Source organism: Acromyrmex echinatior, chromosome 13 (genome assembly GCF_024713525.1).
Source record: "Acromyrmex echinatior isolate Ae372 chromosome 13, ASM2471352v2, whole genome shotgun sequence".
NCBI lineage: Eukaryota > Metazoa > Arthropoda > Insecta > Hymenoptera > Formicidae > Acromyrmex > Acromyrmex echinatior.
This window is the reverse complement of record NC_141864.1, coordinates 8,176,775-8,195,586: the sequence shown is the minus strand read 5'-3', so window position 1 is coordinate 8,195,586 and position 18,812 is coordinate 8,176,775. Positions and strand designations below refer to the sequence as shown.

At 31.1% G+C, this 18,812-nt stretch overlaps 3 protein-coding genes and 1 long non-coding RNA gene across 4 annotated transcripts in view; 2 read left to right on the top strand and 2 right to left on the bottom strand.

Moving 5' to 3' along the window:
* Positions 1-53: 53 nt before the first annotated feature.
* Positions 54-7,495, bottom strand: LOC105148714 (hyaluronidase). Its single transcript, XM_011060599.2, has 5 exons — positions 4,953-7,495; positions 4,233-4,444; positions 2,798-3,227; positions 817-1,021; positions 54-737 (listed from the first exon to the last, which is right to left on the bottom strand). The coding sequence occupies exons 1-5, from the start codon at positions 5,009-5,011 to the stop codon at positions 579-581; spliced, it is 1,065 nt and encodes a 354-aa protein (XP_011058901.1). The 5' UTR covers positions 5,012-7,495; the 3' UTR covers positions 54-578.
* On the top strand, positions 1,029-2,756 carry LOC105148713 (uncharacterized). The gene is made up of 2 exons (XR_846493.2): positions 1,029-2,479; positions 2,569-2,756. It is a non-coding gene; the product is annotated as an uncharacterized LOC105148713 (long non-coding RNA).
* Positions 7,496-7,635: 140 nt separating the features above from the next.
* Positions 7,636-11,051, bottom strand: Nmt (N-myristoyl transferase). Its single transcript, XM_011060596.2, has 7 exons — positions 10,898-11,051; positions 9,894-10,126; positions 9,498-9,825; positions 9,264-9,434; positions 9,014-9,194; positions 8,469-8,732; positions 7,636-8,400 (listed from the first exon to the last, which is right to left on the bottom strand). The coding sequence occupies exons 1-7, from the start codon at positions 10,972-10,974 to the stop codon at positions 8,242-8,244; spliced, it is 1,413 nt and encodes a 470-aa protein (XP_011058898.1). The 5' UTR covers positions 10,975-11,051; the 3' UTR covers positions 7,636-8,241.
* A 1,133-nt stretch (positions 11,052-12,184) lies between these two features.
* Positions 12,185-18,812, top strand: part of LOC147907603 (uncharacterized) — a 46,588-nt gene continuing 39,960 nt past the window's right edge. Inside the window, exons 1-3 of the mRNA XM_087412507.1 lie at positions 12,185-12,770; positions 12,858-12,985; positions 18,475-18,680. Of these exons, the coding sequence (XP_087268633.1) occupies positions 12,956-12,985; positions 18,475-18,680 (236 nt within the window). The 5' untranslated portion in view covers positions 12,185-12,770; positions 12,858-12,955. The remainder of the gene's footprint in view (positions 12,771-12,857; positions 12,986-18,474; positions 18,681-18,812) is intronic.

Sequence of the window (18,812 nt, the reverse complement as noted above, 5' to 3'; positions counted from 1 at the left end):
ACACGATTGGTTAATCCTTAATTCACACGATTGGGTCATTCGTATTCCACATATTTCTTTTCTTTGAAATGCTAAAAGCAGCTGAATAATAGTTTCTATTCTTTGTTTTTTTAAATGCATAACTTTACAAATACATTCTAAAAATGTTAATCAGTATTCGCAGGTCCAGTGGATCAAGACATTTTCTGTAACTACAAAAATTGTAAATTATTTATAATAAATGTTTTCCACAAATTTATATAATCATATTCTTCAGATACCGAGCTAAAAAAAAGGAATCGTTCAATTAACTTTAATAAAAACATTAATTTAAAGTACATCGGATCTGCAAATATCAGTTAAGGAAATTTCAAAGCGAATATGTTTAACCAATTAAGATTCAAGTATATATAAGAATTACTTAATAATTTTTGTATACTTGTAAAATCGAAAATTAATCCGGGACGCGAACAACCTATCATGTATAATAAAAGATCAAAAAATCATCGTGTGTATTAAGACTAAATAAGCAAAAAAAAAGATTTGTACTGGAGACAGTGCAATTTCTCTAAAACTTTGCGTTATTTCGCTACTTAGAACTATTTGATTCGCTTTATCGCTGGTCCCAGAATTGTTCTCACATAGTGTAGCAGGTCCTTGCATTTCTGTTCTGTATTTGTATCTTCAGAACTACCCCAAATAATCAAACCGTCAGCGCCGAGGTTAGCGATCGTGTTAAATGTGTTCTCCGTGTCTTTCTGTGCAGATAAATTCTCAATAAATCTTCTTGACATCAATATCTGATGCAAACATTTCAAGGAGCTCAGAAGGACTTACCTCACTTAAGAAGTTATCTCTGTTATCCTGATACTTGAACCAGTAATAGGGAAGAACTTGTTGTTTGCGCGGAATTTTGCCTGCCATACGTAGCGCCTCGGATACTCTACCCTTCACGAAGCCCACCCGATCTTCTCCTCTGATCTCCTGTCTCAAGTACACAGAAGACAAGTGCACGTCCTCGAGCGTGAAGAGCCAAGACATTCTACGGAAATTGTTGCTCGTGATTACCTCTGACATTGATGCTCGGCTGTTTCTTTATCGTTTCGCGTGATTAGATAACGCGCCGGTAACGAAATTGCGGTTTGCTTTTTAACACCCTGATATCCTCGACATTGACCTATTTCGGTATAAATACCTAACTGTAATCTTGATTCTCAATCTCGTCTTGTGTCCGGGGTGATGTCATTATCGTAAATCAGCCGCTGAATTAAATACTATACATACAGTCAGTTCCATAAAAGCTATATATACTATATTTTCAAGAAGTTTATGCATTTAAAAAAAGAATTTTTTTTAAGTACAATGGTCTATTTCATTAACATTTAATAGTCTATTTCATTATTGCATGACATGTCGTCCAATTGTCATCATTGTTCTTTGTTGTACTTGATTAAAATGACAACATCTGGTCATATTTTCAACTAGTTTTTTAACGTAATTGATAGAAAGCGATCTTATATATATTTGCAGATTTGATAGTATAACTGCTTCACATATTATTACAGCGTCCCCCATATAAATCGTAACAATGCTTATGTAAAAGAGATTCCTAAGATAATTTTAAAATGAAAATTATCCAAAATTATTATATTAAGGCTATAATAATTTTTAAATAATAAGCATTTTAAGTTAATGACTACTGCCTAAAGTTTGTGTATTCAGGTATGATATGCTCGGTCCACAATCTTGCTTTAAGAGGCCTTAAGTCATAAATCGAAAGAGATTAAGTGACAATAATTTCTGTCTTTATTTTTGCGCAGTCTTTAGGCTTTAACGAATTGAGCAAAGCCCAGGTCTTACGCCCTAAAACTATAAGTTCTGTGGCCGATATATCGTCACTTACAATTTACGACTTACGGCCTCTTAAAGCAAGGACTTAACCATACACATTATGTACATAACATAACACAAAATAATATGTTAAACTAAAAGCTTGAAAGTTAATTATCGTCTCTTGATATAATATTGATATAAAAATAATATTGTTGTAAAGATAATGTATGAAGATAAAATTATTAATATTTCTAATTATACTAATAATTATTATTATATTATATAATTATTATGACCTCAACTCTTTAGTATTAGAATTAGAAATCTCTAAATGACTTCAAAAATCTTTCCTTAAACGTTGTTACGAGACACCCTATATATACTCATATAGCACATACTTTCAAAGGATATCCTGAAGATGTCCAGAGGATATTCTTAGGACGTCTCTCGGATAAAATGCCGTGTGATAACGTTTTCCTTAAAGCTTTTTCTTCATAAAGCTCAAATTTTTTTATTTAATTTCCTTCAGATGATTGTACTGGCCAGTCCAAGATTGTAATGTCATTTTTTTTTAGTTTCCAGGCGGTTCAAATAGTTGTCAAGATATATAAACAACAATAGGATTTGGGTGGTATATATTAAGCAATAACAAAATAGGTCATTAAATGTAAATAGTATACTTTTAAATGTAAATAGTACTTTTTTAAATGTAAATAATACTTTTTTAAAATTCTAATAAATTAAATTTTCTTGCAGGTAGGGTGTACGCTGTTATGGAGCAGACTGTAAATTCTTTCACCTGGCACAGCGGTGAAGCGATAACACGACCCCGATGTCAAGCTGCGAGGATCGCGAGATCATCTCGAGATTAGTACATTCCGTGTAAAATTTAATGTAATGACGCGCTTACATGTATGCTACTAAATTATACACATGCTATCGGATGTTGAATTATTGATTTTCGTCGATACATATATGTACTCACTCGTTGTTCTCTGCCATAGTCTGACGATTGCAATGCGCAGTAGGTTGGCCAGGAGTCTGATTAAAGCAATATGGGTAACCATAATAACCCCATTTGGCTTTAGATCGAAGCTTCTTTGCCATATTCAGTGTCTCCTCCATAAATATTCTGGCATATTTTTCAAAGCGACGCTTCGCTTCCTTTTTGGTAGCGCTCTCGCTCCAAAAGGGATGTCTCTTATGTTCTAGCTTTAGAGACAGAGTTTTGTAGGGCTCGAGAGAGGCCCAATTTTGTCGGAAGATAGGTCGCCAGCTTTCAAAATCTATCACGCCAATACCGCTAAACGACCCGTCTGGGATTTGTTTAATCAAGTGCTTTTGGAACATCTCGAGGTGTTTTTTCAGATCACCTTCTTGAGGAACACCGCCGTTTCTTACGTTTGTTACGGTCCCTGAAAATACAAGAATTAATTACATCGGTAATCGAAACAACGTAAAAATTCTAAAAATGTTCAAAAAACCAAAATAGCAAAATTAATATTAATAAAAGAAATATTTTCATATCTGGCAGATACCAAGGAAAGACGACAAAAACTGATAAAACTAAAAATACTCAATTGTATCGTATATCTAACAGATATGCAAAAAGATCGATAAATTAAACAATACATTTTAAATATATTTGCTTAAGCTTATAAATAGATATCTAAAAAAAATTGTTAAGAAATGCTTTTTTACAGATATCCATCAAACATCAACTAACAGTAAAATAATTGTTAAATGTAAAATAGTTTTAATTTCCCACTCAATAATATATATAACTGCAATATAATGTATAATAATTATATAATACATAATAGTTACATTATTGCGTGGAAAATTATAATTGCGGCGGTTATATCGCCATGACTGCCGGAAAATCGAATATACATGCATGTGTATGCAGCACATATTTGGTCAGCTTGTACACATAGAGTGTACACACAGAGAGCACAGTGCACACGATGCTTTTCGATGGTCGTAACACAGACAATAGGCATAGACCTTTTAAATTGATTAGCTTCTTTTGTCTATTTACATTCGATCTATTTACATTTAAATAAAGTAGGATAAAAGATTCGTTATTTTGTAATATATCGATAATCACATTAATCCAACTTTTGAACAATTACAATAATAAATTACTCTCCAAGAAATTAACTAATTATTTAAAATTGTAAGGGCATAAATATAATAACGATTAACAATAAAGATTAGCAACACGAAATAATATTTTGTGTGGAGAGAAGACGAGCTCCAAAATCACTGGAATAAATCGTTGAGTTATAATAGTTATTTATTTATATTTTTTATTATTAGGAATCGCTCCCAGCATACATCGTCAAATAATTAACAATTATGTTTGCTGGATATTTTTGAATAATTTTATTTAGTAATAAAATGCACTTTTAACTCACCAGTTTTATCGGTCAATAACGCCGGAAACATTCCGGGATCATAAAGGATTGCGATTTCTTCACCGCGAAACTCATCCATCGTATTTTGATGAATTCCAAAATCCTTGAGATCATCGAATCTCACGTTGTACTGATTACACATAAAGCTAGGCACGTTCCAATAAACGTCAAACTGCCGCGAGTTGCTTGCCTGGAGGGTCGTTGTGCCCCAGCTGAACAGAAACACGACGTGATTCGTAAGCGTGGACAATGACACCCATTAGATAAGATATTTTCGGTCTACCGGATCTTTTCGGACGCCTCGTGTTTATAATAGGATCTCTAAATTGGATTAGCAACCCTCGTACTAATAACTGTTGCAATGTATTTAGTTTAAGAAGACGTGACAAAACATTTAAAAATATATTTGTAATACAAGTCAATTTAAAGAAATATAAATGTATTTTAGTTTTACCTATTTCCAAGCAATTTGTCGTCCTTCTTTGATACCTGCCAGATATGAATTTTTTTAAGTATCTCACGATTCTATCTGATAGATACCAAAGAAGAACGACAAATTACTTAAAAACTGATAAAACTAAAGTACATTCAATTATATGCATATATTGTATAATAGATACGCGAGAAGGTCGACAAATTATTTAAAAATTAAAAATTAAATTGTTTTTAAATGAATTTTCAAAGGGTTAAAAAATATGTAATGTCTTTTGAGCGAGATACCCGAGAAAAGCGGCTGCGACAGACGCGAAGGCAAGGATCAGAGAATATCGAAGTAGCATCGTGATAGCCCGATCCAAGTTTGGAGCAGAATACAAACTTCGACTAAGTCTCTCGTTGATTAATTACAAACTACGTTCAAACGTCTCGGAAGTTTTGCGGTATCGAGGCGCCACTAATAATTGGTGAGATGGTGCCAAACAATTGGGACTTTTGCAAGAAGAGGGTTTCTTTCACCGTGATCAGACGTTTACGTTGTTAGTACACTAAGCATGCGACTGAATTCCGCTCGATTTCAGACCAGTATTTATTTCACATCGTGTCTCTCGTGTCTTCCCCACCTACTCCAGTTCGTCCACGCCTCGTAGTGTTATCTGGCTCCGGGTATTGTTCGATGATTCGACGTTTCCGCTTTTTTGCACGTATCCCTCTCCTCGTTTTTTCTCTTTTCTTGCTTATTATTATTCCGCAGTACAAAGGGCACGTGTGCGCCCGCGAGTAACTATATTGCGCTTGATGAGCATCTATCGACATTACCATTAACACGACCTGAGATCGATACAAGCGTGTCTGGTCAGGAACTTTCTGGATGATGTAACACAATGCATTCTCTTGTGAAAGAAATATTATCTTTCTCTTTATTTCCATGATGAAAAACTTCCTGTCACTTTAAAACGATCAGAGTTAACAAGTAGTTAATAAGATCAGTTGATCAGATGACCACCTCATACAAGAGGAATTTCTTCGAGGTTCTTGCAGTCGCAAGAAATATTTTATTGTAGTAAGAGGTAATGAAAAAAGTGTAATTTCAATAAATGATAAGAGATATGTTTTTGCAATTATTTACTGTGATGATATAAATATTTGATATACTATAAAAAAAAAATATATTGTATTTTTGTTATCAGAAATAATTCATATACTGCAAATCAAATTTTAATGAAAAACGTGACTTTGATAAAACATATTTCTTTTTTATTTTATATCGTAAAAAACTTTTTTTTATATTTGTAGCATTAAAAAATCATAAATAAAAATATAACATACATAAAAATTGCAAGATTCGATTAATAAATTATTCAATTCATAAATATTTGTATATATAAAACGTATACAAAACACCATATTCAAACGTTATTAATATTATTTAGCATATAAATATTACTTTTTAGGATAAGAAAAATTAATGAAGGTATGACAATTTTGTTAAACCATATTATTGGCTTCCTTGTAAGAAAACCACGTCACGTTCGCAAGTATTACAACAAGCCCCTATTTATTGTATCCCTGACTCAGTTTTTCTGACTGTCGTTTAGTCCCATTGCATTAACTAAGGGCCGTCGTACGTTCACATCAGTTTCACTAGGAATTTGAATATATTTAGATGTAAATTTCGCGCTGTTAGAAAAAAGCGGCTTTAAACAAGTAATAGTTATGCTCGGCCTATATCTGTCGATCGTCAGCGATATCATCCGATCGACTATTTGTATGTATAATGTTCGTTCAAGGTAGAACGCCATCCGCGTCCTCCTGTCTGCTCAACGTCATTGATCGATCGTTTGTATATACGATGGATCTGTAAACTTATCGAAGGACCGTCGTTATTCGGACGTCGCCTCCCTATCTAAAAGCGAAATGTAAATTTTAACCGGTTAATCGCTACGGGTACATCGTCAGGTTTTCTCTGTTATCTTCAAAAAGACCTTGCTCGTCGGCCATGCGCTAAGCATGCGATGGTTTACTCACGATGTTCACGATAATGATAAAAAAGATATATTGTTGCATGATCTTTGCCTTGAGGGTATAACATATGGAAGAATTCAATTTTTTATCAAGTATTTTCTATTACCATAATTATAGATAGGTATTTATATGACGTAATTATTCCGCGCGAATTCATGTAAACATCACTGTGAAATAAAACTCGGTGCTTTCGGAATTGCACCGTACAATTTTCTGAAAAAACATTCATGTGTATATAAACACAAATAAGAGAGATGAAAGAAACAATTTCAGTCAAAGCAAGATCTTAGTGTTTAATAATATTAATACACAAATATAATTATTGTTCTATAATCTATAAACTGCGTCGATTCGATTTGTTGAACTTGAAAAACAATCATAAATTAAAATATGTAATAAGCTTTTTAACTTGCTTTCTTACTCTGAAATAAAAAACTTTTTTTATCCCTAATAGCGTTTTTCATTATAATCAATCGGAAATCGATTAACCTAGAAAGTGCTACTGTAAATTCGTCCAATCAGAAATCTAAAGTAGAGCATGTGACATCATTAATTGACTTCGAATTGATTCAAATCCACCGGAGTAAAATACGATAATTGTAGATATATAAATTTTTCTTTTTATCGAAGCTATTAATTTCTCAAAATGGGGTTAAAAGAAAAAATAAAAGAATATACTTAACATTGCAATCAAATTGTAGATATATAAATTTTTCTTTTTGATACGAGACTGGTTTCTTCACAAGTGTTTCGTATAATCTAATCAAAGCTAGAAACGAATCTTGGATTATATAATCGCGAATTTTATATTGCATAGATTGTTAATAATTACATGAGAAACATTATTCAGAATATAAATAGTTTACTTATGTGAATATGGACGGATATGAAGTTAATGAGGGCAAAATATAAATTAGAAATAGCAAGAAAAAGTAAAAATCAATTATTTTCAATAAATGTCATTTTATTTTTAACTTGTCTGTCACTCATACTTCGGCATACGTTTGTCTAATTAGCCGAGGTGTAAAGGAAAAAACGGATAAAGAGTTATCTGGCGTCTAAAGGCTTACATGATTGAAAATCGAAAATTTTCGGATGATGCGGGATGGCTTCCCGCATAATTGCTATTAATTGCATAATGCTTATCTACATTTGAGTTACGCAGATACGTATATACACGTGCGCTGTACAATGCTGCACAATTTTCATTATAGTCCCGATCGTATATAATTCAATCTAGAGTCTTCAAAGGCGCCAATGACGAAATCAAGAGCGATTTTCGAGGAATTGAGTTATTCATTCGAGTGACGATTCTACAAGAAATCTCAAATTCCCCTTAACCACCGCAATTACATTTATATATTCCTATTGGTAAGAAAGATTAAGGTTGTTCTTATCCCTGTTTAACAACGCTGTCTTTATTGCGTTGCTATATATCCTCTGTTCGCTCATACTTAATCGCTATTTTTTAATCTCTTGTGCGAGATCACACATGCAAAAGATGTCCTCTCTCTTTCTCTAAACAGCGATTTTTTTTTTAACAAGAAGTCTACTGGAGCACAAGACCGATCTTGCCAGGTGTCATGCTGGGGCAACGCCAATTGTATAGATAGTATTGAAGATTGCCATCGCCAATCCCGAATTTGAGGGGTTCTAAGAACTCCTTGTTGTCCATAAGATCTAATGCATTAAATACATCAAAACCCAACTGCAAATGAAGAACTCGTGTTACGTTTGATTCTTGTTTGAAAAGTGCGATAAATGAGAGAAACTTACGTCACGCGCTGATATTAAGGCATCCATCATTAGTTCGAGCCATGGTGTTGTGGTAGACACATTATAGAAACTATACGCAGCCTTAAGGGTCTTGTGCGTTTGATGATGCATAATGGAACTCGGTAATGTATAATAGCTCACCATATCGGTGATTTTCCCTTCCTTCTCCACGACGAAGCTGTTAATAATGCCAGCTTGCGGCAGAAACCAATGTTCAAACTCTTCGACTGAGAATACTGGAGCGAGATCGAACTTTTCCAGATACTGTAATATAAATATAAATATTAAAGATGAAGAATTACAAGTGGAAATTAAACCGACAAGAACAAATCCTATTTTCGGTCAAAACAAATTTTGGTTTAATAACACTCAAATACATTTAAAATTTAATTAACCGAATCAGTGTGCAATAAGAATATATTTAAAAATTTGCATACAAGTTCTATTAAATCAAGATTCCAAAAATAGAATTCTTTCTCTTTTTGATATTAGAAATGGCGATTATGACGATCAAATGTGTCGAAAAATTCAGGCTTTATACTTACTTCCGTCAATATCTTATGCGCTTGTGGTATATCTGTGTAAACCAATTTTCTGAAACCTGGTACTTTTGTATTCTCTGGCAGTTTATATAGCTTTAAAGTCCTCTGCATCGTCATGTTGCGAGTAAGATGGGAGAATTTGATGTCGATTAATTTCTTTGGATTTAATGATCGATGCCAGTACCTAAATACATACATGTCAATTAATTAACAGTTAATCAAGCAAAGTTCTCGTATACTTCTCTATACTGACCTGCATGTAGCGATAGGTTTTGGTAAAACGACTCCGGCAGTGTACACGGCCTGAAAGATGCCCTTCAGATTTACTCTCCTCGTAATTTCGCGTATCAACACAGGTGCTACTCTCTTCGATCTCAATTTTTTATGCACACATAGAAAATTGATTTCCACCATTTTCTGAGTACTGAAAACATTTTTAAAGCATTATGTTGCGAAGTGGGCAATTATGCAAGCGTATTACACCTACTGATTATAGACGCGTAAAGTGGCTGGAATAGCGGAAATAAAACCGACTAGACGTCCGCTCTTGCTCACTCGCACACCGCAATGCCATTCTTTGCACCAGCCAGGAGGCTGCAGGGCCCATTTCAAAAAATTTGGAGGATAATCAAATCTGAACATAGCGTCGTCATCTTCGACATAATTCTCTGAGAGTAATGTATACAGTTCCGATAAAACCAGAGGATCATCTAAATTCAAAGTATCCCACTGAAAATCAGCAGGTAGCGAATATGGCTCTGCTCTAACAGATGTCTTATCAGGCTCAATTGGCTCATTGCGTACAATTTTTTCATCTGGAATCAATAACATACATTTAGAAAAAATAATATAAAATAAATAAATCTTTATGTGATTTAATCACCCATTTTTGGTACAGGCTGTGTACTCCAAAATTGATAAGACTTTTGCATTGCTTCCTCTTGAGTTTTGGCAGGTTTTTGTTGTATATTGAATACTTCCATTGCCATTTGGATATCCTTTATAGAGATATTGCACGCGCTAGGCATTTCTTTCTCCTCCTTGTTATTGTTGTGGTTTTCACTGGCCGCATGCGCCGCCTCTTTCTTTTTTTTCCGAGCTTCTCTCTTCTTGGAACTATGGTAAAATAATAATAAGTTTATTAACGCAATACAAGTAACTTGCAATGATAAACAGCTAAAGGATATGTTCAATAACTTTAGATATTCAATTATGATATATATATATATATATATATATATATATATATAACAAAAATTTTTAAAATATATAATAATAAAAAATACATAAAAATATAAGAAATATATTATACACATGTAAATAAACAAAATTAAATTTTGTGATCTGTACTCGTATCTTACTTTTATAAATAAATGCGCACATTTATTTCGGAGATTCTATAGTATATGTAATGCAAACTATATTCTAAATGCGTACATTTATCGATAAAAATAAAATATAAATATCGACCATAAATTTCAAGTTCGTTTATTTGTACATACGTATATAAAAGTAATAATTAGAAAAGTATAACGCTACAATTCATTGGTGTATTGATTAGATATGCATCGTCGATGAAACAAATTACATCGCAATCACACGATTACAAGCCACTGACAGGAGAGAATGATGTAGACCGAAGGAATCGTTCCGAAAAATATCCAATCATAATCGATTTGAGAAAGCTCACGTTCCACGCCGAATCGCGATCGAAGAATTGCTTTTAAAAAAAACTTAGGAGAATTACGCGGCGTGAACTATCCACCGGGTATTCATCGAACGAATATAGGTTAAGACAGGGCGGTGAAGTGCGGAGCAAGCCTCGTTGTAATCGTGTCGCAAACAAATTCGCGATCCTTCGATGATGACGTTCATCCGCGACCATACCTCTTATTTCGCGCATCTTTCTCGTGGGCTTCATCCTTCTTGGTTTCTCGCTCTGCGGCCTGACTCTTCTCCTCCATTTTAATATAGATTTTTGTCGCGCGGCGTACAGTGTACAGTGACGCTGCTGGAAAATGTATCCAGATGGAGCCGATGGAGGAACTAAATCCGCGCATGCGCGATGACGCATGCATTAGCAGACGCATCGCGTTATTATCGCGTACACTCCTTATTTCAGGCCATTTCAGACATCATCTGTTCCCTCGTATACATTAATACATATGAAGTTAGTTATTTATAATATTTGAAATTTAGAAAGTTTGAAAAGAATTATTTAATTAAAATATTTTGCATTTAAAAAGCACATAAGGATTTATCGTTCTCATTCTTCTTCTTACAAGAAATATTAATCAAGCTATGAATATACCTAGTGAAAATGTTTTTAGAACTTTTTATATAATTTTTCAGAATTTTTACGTAAATTTTAAATTTTTTACAATTTTATAAAAATTTTGAGAAAAATTTTTACCGGAGCAAATTTCGCATTTATATATTTCATATAACTTAGAGAGCATAAAAAAGAATTCAAAAAGAATTTAATTGTAATTGTGTCATCAATTTAAAATTCATTTTCAGATACGAAAAGAATTTTTTTTCTGAAAAATTCTGAAAAGAATTCTTTTTGCATCTGAAAATGAATTTGAAATTGATGATATACGACTGCAGAGATTTTGTATGCTATCTGGGAATATAAGTGACAATATCGTATATTCGACTGCATTTATCTAATTAATATATATTTCTATCAAGAAAATTTAACATTAATCTCGATTTAATCATTTTTTTACCTAACTCTTTCTTTTATAATTTTTAAAACTATAGAAAAGAATAAAAAATAAATTAAACAAAAATTAATCTACATTGATAGAATTGAACATAAAACATATAATTCAGTGAACATTATATTCAAATTGTTAAATAAATGCATACATATGTATATCGTATATTGCATAGTTTGTGTTGATAATACAGTGTCCGCTATACCGCAGATCGGTTACGATGGTTACAATGTACTCCGTTTATCAAGCATGTACAAATAGTATATGAATTATTGCAATTTCTGTTTTATTTAAATTTACATTACAATTTATTTTGATATAATTCCAACATTCTCGCCGTGTATGTAACACATTAGCGAGCGTTGTCGTTCATTATTTGCTATTAATTATATATATTAGTAATTATTTAGAATAAATAATTACTCCTCCTCCCGTATTAATTACACAAATTCACTGCTTTAAGCACACAAATTCTTTGCATTAACAGTGAATTTGTGTTTGTAAAGTAGAGAATTTGTGTTTTTAAAGCAGTAAATTTGTATTTTTAAAGCAGTGAATTTGTGTTTTTAAAGCAGTAAATATATTTTTAAAGCAGTAAATTTATATAATTAATGCAGAACGTACATATAGAGCTGTATCGAATCAAGATAATAAATATCTTAATCTCTAAAGTCTTCAACCTTAACGCTTAATAACTCGATTCGACCGCCGCGTTTTTTCCAGATTCTTTCATTTTAATTGAAAACATGTCGAATAAGTGTACTTTTATTAAGATTTGAGATGGAGAAAGGGTTATTCTAAATAATTACTTATATATTATATAAACTCAAATTCCAAGTGTATTCAAATATCGCGCCGAGCGAAACTAACGCGAGTAGCGAGTCGCACATGCACGTCATACTTCACGCGGCTTCGCGCTGAGAATGGCCATTGTGAAATCGTTCCGCATTAAATATTCGCGATTTTTGATCTGCGAAAACGTTTTAGTCGATATCGAGACTGTCACTGGACACTGGACGTCGTCGTGATGTGTTCGGGTAAGAGATAATCGTATTTTCAATTATAAATCCATCTCGTTTCGATTCTTAGCAGCCGCACTAAATTGCGATCCTTTTCTATTATAGCAATCAAACTTGCCGAACCGAGATCAACCGGACGATCGTATGATTTATGGCAATGCTCGGAAAAAAGCAACGGAATCAGTCGAATATAGCAAAAGAATATGATTGATTGTTGCGGCGGACTTATTAAGGTAAAACTTAGTGGCAGAAATCTCAGTATCTAGACTAAGAAAAAAATTTTGTTGATATGTGATCAATCTCAACTTTTTTGTTGTTCTAACCATAAAAATTTGATTATTCTATTTTTGGTTAGAACAACAAAAAAGTTGAGGTTGGTCACATATCAACAAAACTTTTTTCTCAGTGTACGATATCGAGATTTTACACCCAAATCTATTTTCTCATAGCAAAAAAGGTCACATTCATGCCACAGTAGTAATCTTATAATAGTCATGATTAAGGCTATTTTCCATAATTTACTAGCAGTGCTAAAAATGTACAATATACGTAACATAAACTGTAGATTTTCAGCGCTGTCAGTGAATATTGGAATACAGCCTATATTGAAGTGGTCGAAAAAGTCACAGTGACATATCTTAATTTGTGTCATAGCAATATTGAAGTGCAGTTTTATTACAGCTTCATAATGATATAATGACATCACATTTGCATGTGTCAAAGCGGACATTTGCATGTTAATAACTTTGCATGTCATAACTTTGTTGTGATATTACTTTGCTATGACTTTCTGCTAGCAGTTGTGTTTAATTGAAAAGTGTTAATTGAAATGGTATTGCAGAGATTGGAAATAAACTCGTTATTTGTAATGTCATTAGATAATACAGAATTCAATATAATGTCATTAATTCTGAATTTATTTTTAGATGCAAAACTAATTTTTTTTCTAAAAAGTTTTGCAAGGAATATTTTTTGCATCTAAAAATGAACTCAGAATTAATGACATATAATTGAATTCTTTTGGAATTTTCTGTGCTATCTCAGTTACAATTACTGTGATCTCAGTTACAATTACTTTTTTTTTGGAAATGGATTGGCATTACCTTTTTTATAAATTTTACAGTTATTTTTACCATTACTTTTTATATTCTAAATCTATGATATAATTTTTTTATAAATTTAAATTTAATTTTTAACTGATATTCATAATTTGTTCTTTTTTAGAGATCATTTTAAAGAATGTCTTAAGATGTTAATACGGCTCCTGATTAGTTCATGACATCTTAAGACTATACTTAAGACAGTCTTAAATATAAGAGTTGAATGAATATTGGCCTCAATATCGTATGAATATAATATCGATCTTATTGCATTAATTTTTTCAAGTAATTTTCATGCGATAGTATTAAGTATCAGACAAAATTGTTTGCAAAAATACAGTATATTGTCGGTAATACGACAGTTACGTCAAATGATTTCCGTGTAATCGTAGTATCATTCGTCAAATATTTTCATAGGTTGATTATGTGCATGAGTTAAAAGGATTTTATATATTATATTTTATCGCGCTATTTTTTAAAAGGTTTTTAGAAATGTTTTTTTTTTTTAGAAAAATGAATAAATATTTTTTCAAAATTATTTTGTTCTTTATTTATTATTGTTTAAAGATAGGTTTGCTATTTTTCATAAAAAACTTTTCTATAAAAAATATTTGAATAGTTAACAGATTCATTTGATTTCTATATACAGTACATCATATTGTATTTCTGTACATTGTATTTTCTGTATATCGTACACGATTTATTTGATCATGATTTTAAATTTCTCTGTGGATTGAAATTAAAAAATAACGTGATTTCAATCATAACACTTGCGGTTATCGTCGAAAATTCTAAAATTATCTTGATAATTTAATTTTTTTCTCAAACTATATCAAATCTTAAACGGTCTAGCTGGATCTTAAATGCTTGTATGATTCTTGTATGAATTTATATACTACGTATGCAATTCCCAGAAATGCGTGCTGAAATGATTTTCCGGTTTTGAAAAGACTAATTCTACTAAACCGTAGTAATATCACGAGTTAAATTGGCTAGCAATTTAACAAATTTTTTATGCTTATTTGCATCTTCGAAACGATCTTAATAATGTTGAATAACATATTAAAATCTGTAAATAATTAATTCTTATTGCGAAAAATAACTCGTGATATTACTGCGGTAGTTCAGTACATACGTAGTATATAAATTCACACAAGAATCAAGCATTTAAGATCCAGCTAGCCCGTTTAAGCCTTGATTTTTATAGTTTGTGTTATCACACATATACGGTCTTATAATATATTGTATTGTTAATTTTTTCTATTTTTTCATGGCTCGCAAACATAAAAATGTTAAAACTGCACTTTTTATAAATACACTTTATATAAATACTTTATATAAATAAACAAAGACTATTTATTTATTATGTGAAATAAATAATTCTAATTCCGATGATAGCAGTAAATATTTTGATTAAAATGATGTCTTACTTTATATTGTAATTTTAATCCATTGAGAATCTGGAATCATGATTGCAGAATGAGCCGTACACACATTGTATACAAAAATCTAAGTCTGTAAATTTTTCATGTATTTATAGAAAAAAATAACAGATCTATCTTTAAATAACAAAGAACAAAAAGTATAAAATAAATAATAAATAATAAATAAATAAATAATTTCAAAAAATATTTACCAAACGCTTTTCCAAAAAAAAAACGCGTTTCCTAAAAGCTTCTTTAAAAACAATATGATAAAGTAAAAAACTCCTTTAATCAAAAGTAAACTTAATTTGCAGCGATAATTTACTCTAGTTTGCCACAATTTTTTAATTATTTTGATTAGAAAAACGAGAAGTTGCTATAGTTAATATTATTACTTTTATAATATTATATAATTATATAATATTATATAATATTGAGTAATTGATAGCTAATAATTTGTTAATATGTAGATTTAATATATAATATATGTATGTAGTTAATGGCTACAATTAATATGCGATCATTATAATTATTAAAAAAATTATGTGTGCATGAATTAATCGAGATACATGCTAGTAATTGGCGATGATAGATTACGATATTTCGTATTAACTGTGATCATTTTTTAGTTATTCTATAAAAGTATTAAATAGCTGTAATTGACGTGATTATTAAAGTTGTGTTTAGAAAATTATATGTGTATTAATCGAGATATGTGCTAATAAAATTGGTAATGATTTTACGATATTCTATCTTGACCACGATTGTTCAGTTGTTCTGCAGATTAAAAGTACGAAATAGCTTATTATTATTGGTAGTTATTATTATGTTTATAAATTTATACATGCATGGATTAATTGAAATACAAGATAGTAATTAACAATGATTATGGTATTCTATGTTGGCTGCGATTTGGAAATTAGAATATGAAATAGCTGTAGTTAATGTTATAATAGTTATGTTTGTAAAATTATATATGCGCGAGTTAAATAGAAACATACGATAATATGATAATTAACTGTAATCACAATATTTTATTGACCGCGATTACTGTTTAATATTTTGTGGATCAAAATTATGAAATAGTGTAGCTAGTCGTTATGTTTAAAGAATAATGTATGCATGAATCAAATCGACGTAAGCAGTGATAATTAAAAGTAATTGCGATATTATGTGTTGGCTGTGATCTAAATGTATTTTTGTACAGATTTATGTTGCAAAATGATTATTGTAAAATATTGCATTTGTTATTTTTATAATATTACATACCTGACTTACTTGCTAAGGTAATTGTAATTAATATAATTTTAGTATTGTGTAGTGCTAATACACATACGTGCTATGTACGCAGCTATGTAATTAATATCGTAGTTGTTATTTTCCTAATATTACAGGCATAAATTAATTGATAGACGCAGTGGTAATTGGTATCCTTAATGCATACATATTACATGTACAGTCAATAGCTTATGCTGTGGTTAAGCCTATATGCGCATGAATTAATCGAAATATGCAATAATAATCGGCAGTGATCCCGATATGATGATTCTGTATATATATATATATATATATATATATCGTTACGATCATTGTTTAATTATTCTATAGATTAGAATGATTACTTCTATAATTATTCTATAGATTAGAATAATTCTATAGAAATATGAAACAGAGTTGTAATAGTAATTATAATAAAAATTATAATTGTGGAGTTGTCATATTTATAAGAGTAATATTAATTGAGATATTTGATAATAATTAGCAGTAATAGTAGTTAATATTATGGTTGCAATGATTATCACTCATAATTAAATTTTAATTGGTCTTAAAATTAATTTAAATAAAAATACGTACACGTAAACAACAATTTTGTTGAAGATAGAAATCTGAAGATAATTTTGTCGGATCATCAAAATAATTATGTAGGAAATTCAAGTATGATGAGCAATGTTGCAAAAAATTGACATTTTAGCAACCAGCTGAGCGTTCTATATATTATAATTATTTTGATAGTCTAACAAAATTGTTTGTATTTAGCTAAATTTTTAGATACTTCAAGCAAAATCGTTCAATATCAACACACATATGTAATATATATATATATATATATATATATATATATATATATATATATATATATATATTTATATATTCATTACATATGTAGTACATATATTTATATGTACGTATATTAGGGCCTAATGAAAAATTCACTACCGAGCTAAATGATGTCAAATAAGATTCAAATTGTCGTGTTTATGACTTTCATCGTTTCAAGATTTTTTGAGTATACCATAAACTACAAGTAATCTGCACATGTATATTGTATTTCGTATAGTTTCTTGCGTCAGAAAACGATCGCTGCAAAATTTTTTCACATTGTTTGCGTTTTTTACGTGGTACAAAAATACACTTTGCAATTAGTATTTGGAAAATAACGCACTGATTAGCGCGTAAAATTGTGATTTGTTGTATTCCCAATTTACGCCTGTGAGGCATAAACAGTTAAACAGCTGTGAGCTCATAAACAGCTCGACTCGTTAAGAGTTCTTTATATAGAAGTCGTAGACGATCGTGGAGTCTTATGTAATCATCGTAGGAAACTGATTAATTCTAATCGAGTACTCTCCTTATATTTGATTGTGATTGATTGGTTTTTTTATGACTTAAGACTCCACGATCATTTACGATTTCTATGTAGAGGACCTTTTATAGTGAATCAATTAAAGTAGGTAACACTAACGAACGTGACATTCAAGTAAATTTGTGAAATTTAGTCATATCAATTCAAAATCAAACCTGCATTATTAATCAAAAATGAACAATGGAGTAATAAAGGGCGATCGTTATGGCGTGTTAATTGGCGCGCGCATAATTAACCGCATTTTCTCGGCCACGTAATGGTATGGTTCAGTTCAATTCCCATTCGTGTCGAAGTTGGCTATGTCAATGGGGCTAATGTTTACATAATGCCTGCCATATTGATCACGCGGGCTCCTATTTTTTTTATTAATAATATATGTATAATAATTTATATGTAATATAGTTTATGCATAATTTATCACAAGTAAAACAATATTAAAATATTAAAATATTATATAATATATGGTTTCGATGGAAAATAATGAATAAAAATAAATAATTTTGTTTGTTCTCAAAGAGATATGATATAATCTTCGAATAATTATTGATGCGTAGGATACCATTAGTTCGTCAACCTCGAACGCATCGAAGACGATACGCTATGTTCGAAAGGGTTCGTCAGTGTGCACGATTGCAATTAAATGCGGTTTCCACTCACATCTACGTGACTTGATGGACCTGAGGCTAAAGCGTTTCAAGCAGAAATTAACACCGATGGAACAGCTGATGGTAGGAGTTGTTGCGGTGGCGCGACGTTTTCGGTGAGTACATTTATTCAATTTATTCTATTATTTGTGGGGAGTCAGTATTGTTCGACGAAATTGCGATATTTCACAATTCAGAATTTAATCCGCTTTACAAAGCCGCAAAGCCTGTAAATCAAAATTAATGGA

Excerpts from the sequence above, each read along its gene's own strand:
- LOC105148714 (XM_011060599.2), bottom strand. The coding sequence starts at position 5,011 with ATGCTACTTCGATATTCTCTGATCCTTGCCTTCGCGTCTGTCGCAGCC. Across the intron at positions 1,022-2,797 it reads ACTATGGCAGAGAACAACGA|AATGTCTTGGCTCTTCACGC; the intron begins GTGAGTACATAT and ends CAATTTCCGTAG. Across the intron at positions 738-816 it reads GAGATAACTTCTTAAGTGAG|AAAGACACGGAGAACACATT; the intron begins GTAAGTCCTTCT and ends TTATCTGCACAG.
- Nmt (XM_011060596.2), bottom strand. The coding sequence starts at position 10,974 with ATGGAGGAGAAGAGTCAGGCCGCAGAGCGAGAAACCAAGAAGGATGAA. Across the intron at positions 9,826-9,893 it reads ACAGCCTGTACCAAAAATGG|ATGAAAAAATTGTACGCAAT; the intron begins GTGATTAAATCA and ends TATTGATTCCAG. Across the intron at positions 8,401-8,468 it reads CCTTAATATCAGCGCGTGAC|TTGGGTTTTGATGTATTTAA; the intron begins GTAAGTTTCTCT and ends CTTCATTTGCAG.